The sequence below is a fragment of the Corythoichthys intestinalis genome, chromosome 15 (assembly GCF_030265065.1).
Source record: "Corythoichthys intestinalis isolate RoL2023-P3 chromosome 15, ASM3026506v1, whole genome shotgun sequence".
Taxonomy (NCBI): domain Eukaryota; kingdom Metazoa; phylum Chordata; class Actinopteri; order Syngnathiformes; family Syngnathidae; genus Corythoichthys; species Corythoichthys intestinalis.
Genome location: NC_080409.1, coordinates 17660134 through 17674233, shown reverse-complemented (window position 1 = coordinate 17674233; position 14100 = coordinate 17660134). Strand labels below are relative to the sequence as shown.

Sequence of the window (14100 nt, the reverse complement as noted above, 5' to 3'; positions counted from 1 at the left end):
GGATCAAAAAAGGACCTTAGGCCTTTAGGAATGAGCAAAAATAGTCACGTATTCAACTGAGTATGGTTTAGCCCTATCGTGGCAGTTTTGCGGGTGCATATGGTGATTCAGCCACCATTTGTCCTGGCACAAGTTTCGCCTCTTCTCGCACAAAGCAAGCTGCCGGCTTCTAGCTGTCTTATCTGCTGCTCAAGAAATGGGAATTCATCAATCGTCACAGCAGAATCAATCAGAGGAAGAAAACGTTTGGCAACTGTGATTTTGTCATTTTCAAATATGAACACTCAACATAAGTTATTTCACAAAACACCTACAAATGTGTCATCATCCAGTGCTTTTTTAGTAACACACTCATCAAAAATGTCTATAGTAATTAAACCAGTTGCACATGCTGCTGACACCATCAGCATGTTCTTACACTCAGTTGCATGCTGTCCTGTGAGAACTGTCTTCTCTAGCAACTTGGATGAAGGTCTTAATTGCCTTGTCTGTTTAATTTTTTCTTTTTTTTTTTTTTATCTCACAAGGGAAACACCTGAGAATCTATTTAGTTTATCAGCCAATCCAAAATTAAACAAATTTCACCACAGCTTGCACCTCTCTTCTGGCGTTCTGTTCATTAATTAGACATCTAAAAATAACAACCCCCTTCAAGACTTAATTAACCCTTTGACTCCATTATGTTGTTTGTGCATATCTGTCCTGGGCAAGGAGATGAACAACTCTTAGAACAGAGTGTGTTCCAATGCGGACATGATTAGCATAATCTTTACAATATCATTATATTGCAATAGTAAAAGTGTCTCAATGTCATTGTGGTCTGGTCTCAGTTTAAAAAGATGAACCGTTGTTGCGTAAAATGCAGTTTTGGGTCAGTTGCACCTGGTACGAAGGCACGCGCTTAGCGTGCCTTCAGAAGTATTCTGTAAACTTCCTTCATCCAATTTAAACGCACCTGATACCGCGCAACCCACGTGACCATGAATTTTTGGATTCAACGATATGAATCACTGTTATTAGTAGGGGTGTGACAAAATATCAAAATGGTGATATTTCATGATACTTTGTATCCCAAAAGGTTATCGATACGCTCCTGCCGAGAATCGAGATACCGTTTTAAAAATGTGTCAATGTCTAAAAAAAAAAAATTTAAAACGAACCAACAAGTTGCTAACAAAATCTTCCACCATAATAGTGTCTCAGTTAAGTCTAAGGCTGCATTGACGGTGCACGACGCCCAATCCATTTGGACTGGGAACGTTTGTTTATTCGAAACCAGAGCATTCACAGTCATTCTGTCCGATTTTTAGGGCATTTGCAGGTCACTTTTGGTTCATTTTAAGGCATTTACAGGTCATTTCCTGTTGAGTTTGAGTCACTGCCTATTCATTTGGGTGATTCCCAGGTCACTTCCTGTTCTGTAACTCAAAATAAACAGGAAGTGACTCATAAAATACCCCAAAATCATCAGGAGGTAACTGAAAATCAACAAGTAAATGACCTTAAATGGCCCAAAATTACCTCATTGCCTGGCATTGGCTACCACTGACTGCCATAGACGTTCAATCCATTTGAAGTGGGAGGGATGGCGGCGAATGAACGTCTACTAGTGATAAACTCATTCCAATTCACAGCAGAAGCTTGTTATTCTGTTTATTAGTTGTTTGAAGAATATCCTAGAATGATTTCTTGACCAATGTATTGATAATCGTTGTATCGCCATATCGTCAGATCATCGTTATCGTGAGCTTTGTATCGCAAATCGTATCATATCATGAGGAACTAAGAGGTTCCCACTCCTAGTTATTAGGCACCATCCAATTTCTAATATTACAAATTAAAACAAGTGAAAAAACATGTTAAATTAATAACAGACAATTTATGAATGGACAAGTTTCCTGAACAAAAATTGGCGGTGCCATCTTTGACATTTTCTGCTACGGACTTCCAGTTTAGACAGAACACCATGAATTGCAGTTGAAGTAGACAAAGTTTTAAACTGCCAAATCAAACCAGAGGATCCTACAGAATCTCCAAAAATGGATTCAGCATGAAGTAGATAAGACTCCGGGATTTTCTGTGCTGTGTGTGCGTGGTTGTGTGAACTCCTGGAAGCGCCTATATACTATAATGCATAGAAGTGGAATGTTTTGAACAGCATCCAGCTTCAAAGTGCTAGTGTGGATCTACCTCGCCATACACCTTAAATCAAAACTAGAAGCAGTTTAAGGATTTGGTTTGGCTTGCAGTTTTAATCCAAGTGTAAGTATCCACCTAAAAGATTGCATGTTTGTTCTTATCACTTCGTTGATTGTTCATGGACAAAATTCTACCAAACTGTGCAGCCTGGGTTAACATGGGGTGTAGATTGATACACCAGCCAATTGAGTGACAAAAATGAGGCAAAATTATAAATAATATTACAGTTGCCGAATGCAGAAGGGCTGACACGGATTATATTTTTACAAGAAAATAATGTAAAATAATTTTTATCTGTTTATCGTTATGGTATTGATATAATGATGTCTCAGCTGTGACGCAACACACAAAATTGTATTCAAATTGAACATAAATGTACCTGTTATTGCTTTGTGGTGGCACTGTCTTGGTTCCAAATCTGCCTGCATGAACACGAAATTCCCATATTCATGTATTAGGACACATTCAACCGGATGCTTCGGAGCTTTTCAGGTCCCTGATTACATTTCCATCCACAGCAATTAGAGCAATAAAATACAAAACTATTTTGGTTGTGGCGACTCTTAGTCATTTCTTCATGTTGTCCTCCTATGTCGTGATGATGGCAGATGGATGCAGCATTTCCAAATTGCCTTTTTTGAGGGATTTTGATGAGTAATGCCACCCCAGCTCCACTGTTGTTTTGGTTGGAGAAAGTGTAAAATGGAAATGCGGAAGTAAAGCGGAGTACCTCGGAAACTTGTCTATAGAAGCTTTCGTTATTGTGATCTTAGCATGATTATTGCTGCAGCAACTATAAAACAAAGGTGTTTCCACCCCACGTTTGCCTACTTTCCAATTGAATGAGCACCGAAGTTCTAAATCATACTTTTTTGACGATGCTTGCCATTTCACTTGCCATTAAATATTCGGTGACGATGTTATAAATTTAATTGAAAAAGAAATACGCTGCACATGACAAGGCCAGTTTTACTCTCCACATCTCAACATCACATTGATTCTAATGCTGTAATAGCATTTATATCATGTAGTTCTTTTCTAGGCTATATAATAATTTTTTGCTATACAGGTCCTTTGATGTTTTGTTATCTTCATACCAGGAATGGTGATAAAGGTTGTGGTTGGTTTGTGTTTTGAGTACTAAAACATAACTATAATATAATGACATTTGCATTAGGGTTTGATAATAATTTGTATGGCTCCATGTAACATTTTTCGCTGCCCTCAAGTGATGAGTAACATTGTGAGTAACTGCTTAAGATGTTTGTTTTTTTTTTGTTTTTTTTTTAACAATGGTATTTTTTTTTTTCAGCGCAGTTATCCATATGAACTGCTATTATTCTACTGTATCATAACATATTACATAACCACATTAATTCAAAGAAATTAAAATAAAATTTTGAAAACATTAAAAAACATTGAATTTCGACAAAAGAAAAAAAAAAACGTACAGAAATTAAGCATTATTTGTCCAAAAAGCATGAGTGCCCTCTAGTGGAGAAAAAACTAAAAGGATCATATCTCCGGTTTTCCGTGGTCAAACGATGCCAAATTAAAAACTGGGAGAGAGATTAAAATCCGCGCTTTCGCGTCATGTTGACGGCAGCGCTGTACGTCAAATACCTAAGTTTTTATGGTGCTTTAAAGATGCCACGTGATTGAACAGGTGGAAGTGATCATAGAATGACAAGCTTGAGTCTGATTGGTATAATGAAGTCATGTGATTATTGTTGCCACGCCTCATTGGTGAAACAGTTTGACGCAGAAGTTGAAGCTATATGTCAATGTTATGCTTTGTTAGCAATAAATATCTTCTGAAAATAACATTATGATGATGTTCCTCTTAGTTGTCTAAGTGTGTGGTACTGTAAGAAATCCAAGTTAGCATTTTATGAATGACACTAAAATGCTTTGTAAGTAAGTCTGCTTTATTATTACAGTGTATCACAAAAGTGAGTACACCCCTCCTCGCATTTCTGCAGATATTTAAGTATACCTTTTCATGGGACAACACTGACAAAATGACACTTTGACACAATGAAAAGTAGTCTGTATGTAGCTTATATATTGGAGTTAATTTAGTTTCCCCTCAAAATAACAGCAGGGCCGAAAACCAAAAGTGTTTTTTGCCATGTGGCAAAATGTTTTTGCCATGTGGCCATTTTTATTGCCATGTGGCAAAATGTTTTTGCCATGTGGCAATTTTTTTTGTCATGTGGCAATTTTTTTTTTGCCATGTGACAAAATGTTTTTGCCATGTGGCAATTTTTTTTGCCATGTGGCAAAATTGATTTTGCCATGTGGCATTTATTTGGGGTATGTGGCAAAATGCATTTTGGTTTGTGGGGGGGTATATGGCATTTTTGGAGGTATAATGCTGTTTTGCAGGCCATACAAGTAAATGCCATTGACGGCAATGCATGTCCAAATTGTATATTCATTTTAAATGGCAGAAAAACATGTGTGGCTGTGTTTTTTGACCCTAAACTTTAAATTAGAGCTTATCGACATTCTAGTGGCACCCCAAGTAAGTCCATGCCATTGACGGCTATGCACGTCCAAATTGTATTTTCATTTTAAATGGCAGAAAAACATGTGTGGCTGTGTTTTTTGACTCTACACTTTAAATTAGAGCTTATCGACATTGAACTGGCACCCCAAGTAAGTCTCTGCCATTGACGGCTATGCACGTCCAAATTGTATTTTCATTTTAAATGGCAGAAAAACGTGTGGCTGTGTTTTTTGACGATGCACTTGACATTACAGCTTATCGATATTCAACTGACACCCATGTAAGGTTCTGCTATTGACGGGTATGCACGTCCAAATTTCGGTATCAGCTATCTTTCTGTACTGATGAATCTTGGGTATGCGGTCACTACGCTCGCGGTTTGACCAGAGGCCTAGCAAGGGTCCCCGGGGGCCCCAGGCAACGAGCAACATGGGGCCCTTTTGAGTCATGTGACACACATACATACTCGCGCAGTATAATGAACACAAAGGTGAGGGGGTGCGAGTGCGCGCTGCATGCACGTGCGGTCCATCTTGGCCATAAAAGTGGCGAAAACTAGCACTTTACATTGACTCATATGGATGTACTTACATTCGTTCATGGACGCACACATTTTAACAGGTGGCTGTCCTCTGCTCGAAATGCTTGTGACGTAGGACAATAACAGGACTGGTTGCTATGGGAATGTACGCATACCCAAGGAATCTTGCTAAAAGGAGTATTGAAATTGCTAATAAAATGGTTTAGGATTATTTTAGATGCATATATGTTGTATTTTTCTTATAGAGTTATCAACGAGGAATACAATAGACCCATTAATAGACTTTTTTGTAAAATCATTTCTTTTAGTAGTTACGAGTAATGAGTTGGCCTGTGAAAATCAACGTAAAACAACTCGTCAAGGACTTTCCAGAGAGTTTGGTGAGTCACTCTTTAAACAATCATGTGGTATTAATAGCTGATTGGACTTTCTTAAACATGTATAATCTACGTGACATAGTTAGTGCTGAATGGGATTGATAACAGAATCTTCCAAATCTTCCAAATGATTCCATGGTATTGAAACACTCCCTACACTTGTCGCTGCGACAGTGCAGTAAAGCTGCATGTGCTAAATCCGTTGGCCCTCTGGGGGCCCCTGCTGGCTGGGGGCCCTAGGCAATTGCCTGGTTTGCCTAATGGGACGCGGCGCCTCTGGCTTTGACCACCAGGTTATTTCAGGAGCCACGGCAACCATTACAGGTAAGTCTTAATTTTAATGCTGGTTATGTTTTTTTATGATTGTGTTGTATGTTTAAAAATACAATACTTTTTACGTCTCAGTTTTCTTTTATTCTCCTTTTACACAGATACTGAAACACTGTTAAGCAATCTATTGATTCTAGTTTTCCGTCTGTCCAAACAACTGTAAGGCTGCCACTCCAATTTCGCTGTGTTTCAATACCATGGAATCATTTGGCAGATTATCTAACAATTCTGTTATCAATCCCAATCAGCACTATGTCACGTAGATTATACATGTTTAAGAAAGTCCAATCAGCTACTACTAAAACAAATTGTGATTTTCAAAAAAAGTCTATTAATGGGTCTATTGTATTCCTCGTTGAATACTCTTTAAGAAAAATACAACATATATGCATCTAAAATGATCCTAAACTATTTTATTAGCAATTTCAATACTCCTTTTAGCAAGGTTCCTCGGGTATGCGTACGTTCCCATAGCAACCAGTCCTGTTATTGTCCTACGTCACAAGCGCTGTGTATTCTGGGAGCGAGAATAGGCGTAAGGCGCGCATTTCGAGCAGAGGACAGCCACCTGTTAAAATGTGTGCGTCCATGAACGAATGTAAGTACACCCATATGAGTCAATGTAAAGTGCTAGTTTTCGCCACTTTTATGGCCAAGATGGACCGCACGTGCATGCAGCGCGCACTCTTTGTGTTCATTATACTGTTCGAGTATGTATGTGTGTCACGTGACTCAAAAGGGCCCCATGTTGCTCGTTGCCTGGGGCCCCCGGGGACCCTTGCTACGCCTCTGGTCAAACCGCAAGCGTAGTGACCGCATACCCAAGATTCATCAGTGCAGAAAGACAGCTGACACCGAAATTTGGACGTGCATCGCCGTCAATGGCAGAACCTTACTTGGGTGTCAGTTGAATATCAATAAGCTGCAATGTCAAGTGCATCTTCAAAAAACACAGCCACACGTTTTTCTGCCATTTAAAATGAAAATACAGTTTGGACATGCATCGCCGTCAATGGCAGAGCCTTACTTGGGGTGCCAGTTGAATGTCGATAAGCTCTAATGTAAAGTGTAGGGTCAAAAAAACACAGCCACACATGTTTTTCTGCCATTTAAAATGAAAATACAATTTGGACGTGCATAGCCGTCAATGGCATGGACTTGTATGGCCTGCAAAACAGCCATATACCCCCAAAAAGGCCATATACACCCCCACAAACCAAAATACATTTTGCCACATACCCCAAATAAATGCCACATGGTAAAATTCATTTTGCCACATGGCAAAATTCATTTTTCCACATGGCAAAAAAAATTGCCACATGGCAAAAACATTTTGCCACATGGCAAAAAAAATTGCCACATGGCAAAACATTTTTGCCACATGGCAAATACCACTTTTGGTTCTCGCTGTCTCTCCAAAATAACTCAAAATGTAGCCATTAATATCTAAACCCCCGGCAACAAAAGTGAGTACCCCCCCCCCAGAAACTACGTACACCCCTAAATGTCCAAATTGAGTATTGCTTGTCATTTTCCCTCCAAAATGTCATGTGACTCATTACAGGAGTGCTGTCAGCAGTGCTGTAGAGCTTGAAGAGGTGGGGGTCAGCCTGTTAGTGCTCAGACCAAACGCCGTACTTTACATCAAATTGGTGTGCATGCCTGTCACTCCAGGAGGAAGCCTCTTCTGAAGACTGTACACAAGAAAGCCCGCAAACAGTTTGCTGAAGACATGTCAACAAAGCACATGGATTCCTGTAACCACGTCCTATGGTCTGATGAGACGAAGATTAATTTGTTTGGTTCCGATGGTCTCAAGCATGTGTGGCAGCGACCAGGTGAGGAGTACAAAGATAAGTGTGTCATGCCTACAGTCATGCCTACAGTCAAGCATGGTGGTGGGAATTACCCCCACACACACACACACCTCTTCAATCTCTGCAGCAATGCTGACAGGACTCCTGTAACGAGTCACATGACATTATGGAGGGAAAATGACAAGCAGTACTCAATTTGGAGATTTAGGGATGTAGTACGTAGTTCTCATGTGGTGTACTCACTTTTGTTGCCAGGGGTTTAGATATTAATGGCTATATTTTGAGTTATTTTGAGGGGAAAATAAATTAACTCTAATATGTAAGCTGCACACAGACTACTTTTCATTGTGTAAAAGTATCATTTTGTCAGTGTTGTCCCATGAAAAGATATACTTAAATATCTGCAGAAATGCGAGGGGTGTACTCACTTTTGTGATACACTGTACATCACCTTTCTCAGACCAGAACACGTAGTGCTTTACAGCTTCGAACTCACCATTCACACACACTCACCAATGGTGCTACTGCCAACCTACTGGGAGCAAATTAGAATTCAGAGCCATGCCCAAAGGCACTTTGACAGTGGAAGTCGTAGCCGGTAATCAAACTGCTGACCATTCGGTCCCAGGACAACTGGAGCAACCAACTGCGCCATGGCCACCTGCCTTTGTTCTGTCAGATAAGGGCTTTTTGTTGGCCTGTTATGGTATGGGTTCTGCTTTAATAGTAGAAGGAAACAACCCATTATATTCTCCACTGGACAAGGATGAAATGTACAAACACAGGCAGAAAGTGATCCTCCCAACATGTTATCAAAACAATTTGCCATAATGCCTTCTCAAAAGTCGAAAGCAATAGAGCACCATGGTTGATGGTGTCTGTGCCAAGACATATCACCCGACTACAATAATATTGTTGCTGTAATAAAATAATTGAACTGTTTTACGGCAACGCAAAATGTGTGCGTCTGTGCGTGAATGCACTGCATATAGGGAAGATGGATTTTGTGAGTAATGACATTCTGAGTTTCCAGAATTAAGTTTTATATGATTATAATACTGATGCTGAAATGAATTACATTAGAGCAGCCGCACATGCCTCATAACGATAATACTCAATTATGAAATCATATTGCACTTCAATAATGAGTTACAGATAGTTTTCTAAATGTAGTGATTGTCACATGAATTATTTTTGAAAGTGCAAAGACAGATTTTCCCACTACTAGCAAAGACAAACTTGTTTTTTTTTTGTTGTGTTTTTTGTCGGAATGTGTAGCACCTTGTCTGTGCAAAAACTAAAGGAACACAAGAATAAAAATGGTTCTAGTGTAACACAATACCACTATTCAGTGATGAGATCATGGGTGAACTGACAGAGCATGCAGGAGAGGGAGGTTCTCTAGGGGCACAGAATTTCTGTGAACTTAAAAAAGATTTTATTATTAAGAGGGGGAAATTGTTTAAGAATAAATATTGCGTAGCATATGGCACAAAATGCCATCCTGCTACAAATTTGTGCCATTGACATCAGTGTTGTAAAATAACAATCGTCATGTTGTTGGTGCGTGACAACATATACAGTATAGTTCTTGTTAGCACACCGTCATTCTCCACACATCATTGAACATAAAATTTTAGCGACAAAGATGGAGATTCATTTCACACCGCTGCCCTCATTCTTTAGTCGCCCAATGAACTGCAATTCCCGTGGTCTCAGTGGTATGAATAAGATCATTAACCTTGGCCAGACTAAAGTGACGTGAGAGGACGCAAGGGTGAAGATGATCAGCTTGGGTTGGTCGCTCAACAGAATCACCATATTTCTATATCCGATTTGTCTGTGGTGGTATGAAAAAGGAGATCAGTGTCTCGATGATTAATAACACAAACACGTAAACAAACACATTAGACATGCAAAACCAACTAAATGTATGCAATCGTATTTAAGCTTCTTGCTTGTGCGTCAGCTCGATTCTGTAATTTACGATTAATTGCACATAGCAGGTCCTAAAAAATGGGTACAAAATAAACAAACCTAAACCAAATGATCATATCTCAAAGAACAACATTAATTAGACATGGGATCTTAGCCAGAGTGATATAATAGTGAATCTGACATGTTTAAGAATTGCAGGAGGGTCTGGACATTAATATTCTTCAAGCAAATTGAAAAACAAAACACATGAGCATAACACATTTATTTAAAAATATACAGTATATGGCGGAAAACACAGACAAGACTGAAAAAGCTGTTTCTGCTCTTGCACTCCTCTTTAAAATAAACTGCTGTATATTAAGCCAAAAGAACTGTTGGGTTTGATGGAACAATTTGTCTATATGCTGCCATGGCAGATTCATGCCGCCTTAAGCCCCCCGAACTATTTTTAATTTGTCTGTTTTACCCTGAAAACCCCCGTTTACAGACATCGCATGAACGCTTTTGTTTCAATCCAGCCATAAAAAGAAGGTAAGTAATTATATCTATTATTCAAAATGTCTGTCATTTTTTAGCTTAGAATCATTAATTGATGTCTCATATTTCATTTGGAAAAAAAAAAAACTTTAAAAAAAATTATTCACTCGCATATTTTAACCTTGTAAACAAATTATATCACAAATGAAAAAATGGTGTCTGTAAATAAGTCTCGGATATCTACCTTATAACTATCTCTTAATTGTATTTTTTTTTTTTTTTTTGTAACTGTCGCTTTGTCCCTGATATGTTAGATGATAAATAATCGATCCAAACACAGAAAATTTGAAAAAATAACATTTTAAAGGGTAAATATATGAAAAAGCAAATCCTCCTTGATGTCTGCGATTTCTGCATTGCCACCCTTGTTATATTACCATGTTTCACCCATAAAATCCTTAAAAAATCCGGCTGTGGCCATTCACAGCTTTGTCTTGACACTCGATGATACATGCTACATGGAGTTTTTGGATCGAAACAAGGTAAGTACACGATAAAATCTCGTTAAAATCATGGCGTCTTTAATTATGCTCTCTCATGCTCTCACCTCCTGCCCTCCTGTTCAAAATTTTTCTCCCTCCAGAAAATTGAGATGTCCGATATGCACGTGTGATACATCATTGGGAAACTTAAAATCTCAATTTTCTGGGGTAAGAAAAATTTTGAGCAGGAGGACATTTTTTTAATATATATATATATATATATATATATATTTTTTTTTTTTTTTTTTTTTAAACAGCAAAACCCTATCTGGAGGTGAGGGCACACGAGAACAGAATTACAGACGCCATGACTTTAACGAGATATTATCACGTACTTACTTTGTTTTGATCCAAAAACTCCATGTAGCATGTATCACTAGCCACATTTACATGCTGACTTTTATTCATACCGATTCAAATCATTCCGAATGGAAATTTCAGATCAGCTGTTTACATGTCACTTCATCTATTCCGATCCAGCGTTTACATGTGACTGCCTTTATTCCGAAAGGACGTTTGACAACTGCCGTCTGACATGCGCAGATTAATCAAAACAAAGCGTCACGTTGCAAAACATGGAGATCGATCGTCGGAGTGCTGCTGTTTTAACTTTAACCCACTTGTTGTGTTTGTGGGGTCGTATCCGCTTCTGCTGTTTTGCTCTTTTGCCTTGTAGTAGCCGGTTTTCCACCGGTTTCTAATCTGGTCAACGCTCCGGTCTATTCCGGCTTCGTGTAACCTCTGGTGAACTTTTTTAAATAGTTCACTGTTCCTCGTTTTACGCCCGTCTAAGCGAGCAATTATATTCAATTCTTTTAAAGTTTGAATTAAATACAATCTTTCCGCCGGACTCCAATTAGGTGCGCTGTGCTTGGAAGCCATTTTGCAAGTGACGTTACTTACGTCACAAAGTGACGTCACCACGTCAGTACGGAGCATGTGCAGAAAGAACGCAACCAGACACCATTCCGCTTCCCTGTTTACATGATATAATTTTACTTCTAATCGGTTTGGGAAAAGGAATATTCCACCCCTGTGAATCGGAATGAAATTCCATTCGGTTTGGGCCTGTTCATTCCGAACGAGGTGTTTATATGGAACACATTTACTCGGTTTGAACAAATATTCCGATTGTAATTGGAATATTTGGCTCCATGTAAACGTGGCAACTGAGTGTCAAGACACAGCTGTGAATGGCCACAGCTGGATTTTTTAAGGATTTTATGGTTGAAACATGGTAATATGACAAGGGTGGCAATGCAGAAATCGCAGACATCAAGAAGGATTTGCTTTTTCATATATTTACCCTTTAAAACGTTATTTTTTCAATTTTTCTGTGTTTGGATCGATTATTTATCATCTAACATATCAGAGAAAATGCGACAGTAACAAAAAAAAATACAATTAAGTGATAGTTATGAGGTAGATATACGTGACTTTTTTACAGACGGCATTTTTTTTCATTGCAACATAATTTGTTTAAAAGTTAATTTAATTTAAAAGTTAATTCTTTAAAGTGTTTTATTTTTTTTAAACCGAAATATGAGACATCAATGAATGATTGTAAGATAAAAACGACAGACATTTTAGAGGACCCGAGCTTGAAAGGGGAGACCATACCTATATCTATATTGGGTCCTCTACCAGAGGCCTGGGAGCTTGAGGGTCCTGCGCAGGATCTTAGCTGTCCCTAGGATTGCGCTCTTCTGAATGGAGACGTCGGACGTTGTTCCTGGTATCTGTTGGAGCCATGCACCCAGCTTGGGTGTTACTGCCCCTAGTGTCCCGATCACTACTGGCACCACTCTTGCCTTCACTCCCCACATTTTCTCCAACTCTTCCTTCAACCCTTGATATTTTTCCAGCTTTTCATGTTCTTTTTTCCTGATGTTGCTATCGCTCGGGATTGCTACATCTATCACAACTGCTGTCTTCTGATGTTTATCCACCACCACTATGTCAGGCTGGTTGGCCATCACTAGTTTGTCTGTCTGGATCTGTAAGTCCCACAGGATCTTGGCTCGGTTGTTCTCGACCACCTTCGGAGGTGTCGCCCACCTTGACTCTGGGGTCTCCAGTCCGTACTCGGCACAGATGTTCCTGCACACTATGCCTGCTACCTGGTTATGTCGTTCCATGTATGCCTTACCTGCTAGCATCTTACACCATGCTGTGATGTGATGGACTGTCTCAGGGCCCTCTTTGCATAGCCTGCACCTGGGGTCCTGTCTCGTGTGATAGACCCCAGCCTCTATTGCTCTTGTGTTAAGGGCCTGTTCTTGTGCTGCCATGATCAGTGCCTCCGTGTTGTCTTTCACTCCGGCCTTTTCCAGCCACTGGTATGTTTTTCCTATGTCAGCTAACTCCTCGATTTGTCGGTGGTACACACCATGCAGGGGCTTGTCCATCCATGATAGCTCCTCAGGGTTCTCCTCCTTATTGGGCTTCTGTTGCCTGAGGCATTCACCGAGCAGGTCATCACTGGGGGCAATTTTCATGATGTACTCTTGGAGGGATGTAGTTTCCTCCTGGATCGTGGCTCTGATGCTCACTAGTCCTCGGCCTCCCTCTCCACTTTGTGTAGAGCCTCAGGATGCTGGACTTAGGGTGAAACCCTCCGTGCATTGTAAGGAGCTTCCTTGTCTTGATGTCGGTAGCCTGCATCTCTTCCAGTGGCCAGGATACGATGCCAGCAGGGTATCTGATTACTGATAGGGCATAGCTGTTAATGGGCTGGATCTTATTCTTGCCATTCAGCTGACTCTTGAGGACCTGCCTCAACCTCTGTAGGTATTTGGTTGTGGCAGACCTTCTAGTTTCTTCCTCATGGTTTCCATTTACCTGTGGCATCCCCGGGTACTTGTAGCTGTCCTGCACATCTGTTATGTTGCCTTCAGGTAGATCATATACAGTATATATATCCTACAAAACTTGGTATTTGAAAAGGCGTAGACTGTACTCAACCAGCCAGACGTTTTAATCATTGGGTGGCCACATTGAATGTTTGTGTCCATCCTTTTCCGCAGGTGCCCCAGGATGAGTGGGGGGGCTATCCCGGAGGCGAGAAGGATGACGAGATCCCTTGTCGTCGGATGCGGAGCAGCAGTTACGTCAAAGCTATGGGGGACGAAGAGAGTGGCGAGTCGGATTCCAGCCCCAAGACATCTCCCCAGAAGTCTGTGCGGCCAGACGCACTTGTAAAGGCCATCATCAGACCAAGAGAGCTGTTGGACTCTCAAAGGTACGTCACATGCAACAGTTTAATTTTACTTCTGCTTGCATGATTCCAATAATGTCTTTACTTTGCTTTGATTCATTTTTTTTTTTTTCTGTTGAAATTGTCCTGCCACAATTTCAAGAATATGTC

The 14100-nt window shown here is 40.0% G+C and overlaps 1 protein-coding gene across 3 annotated transcripts in view; it reads left to right on the top strand.

Moving 5' to 3' along the window:
* dlgap2a (discs, large (Drosophila) homolog-associated protein 2a) overlaps positions 1 to 14100 on the top strand; it is a 290006-nt gene that overhangs the window by 178807 nt on the left and 97099 nt on the right. For all 3 annotated transcript variants that reach the window (XM_057860276.1, XM_057860278.1, XM_057860275.1), the window contains one exon: positions 13760 to 13974. In XM_057860276.1, coding sequence (XP_057716259.1) covers positions 13760 to 13974 — 215 coding nt within the window. The remainder of the gene's footprint in view (positions 1 to 13759; positions 13975 to 14100) is intronic.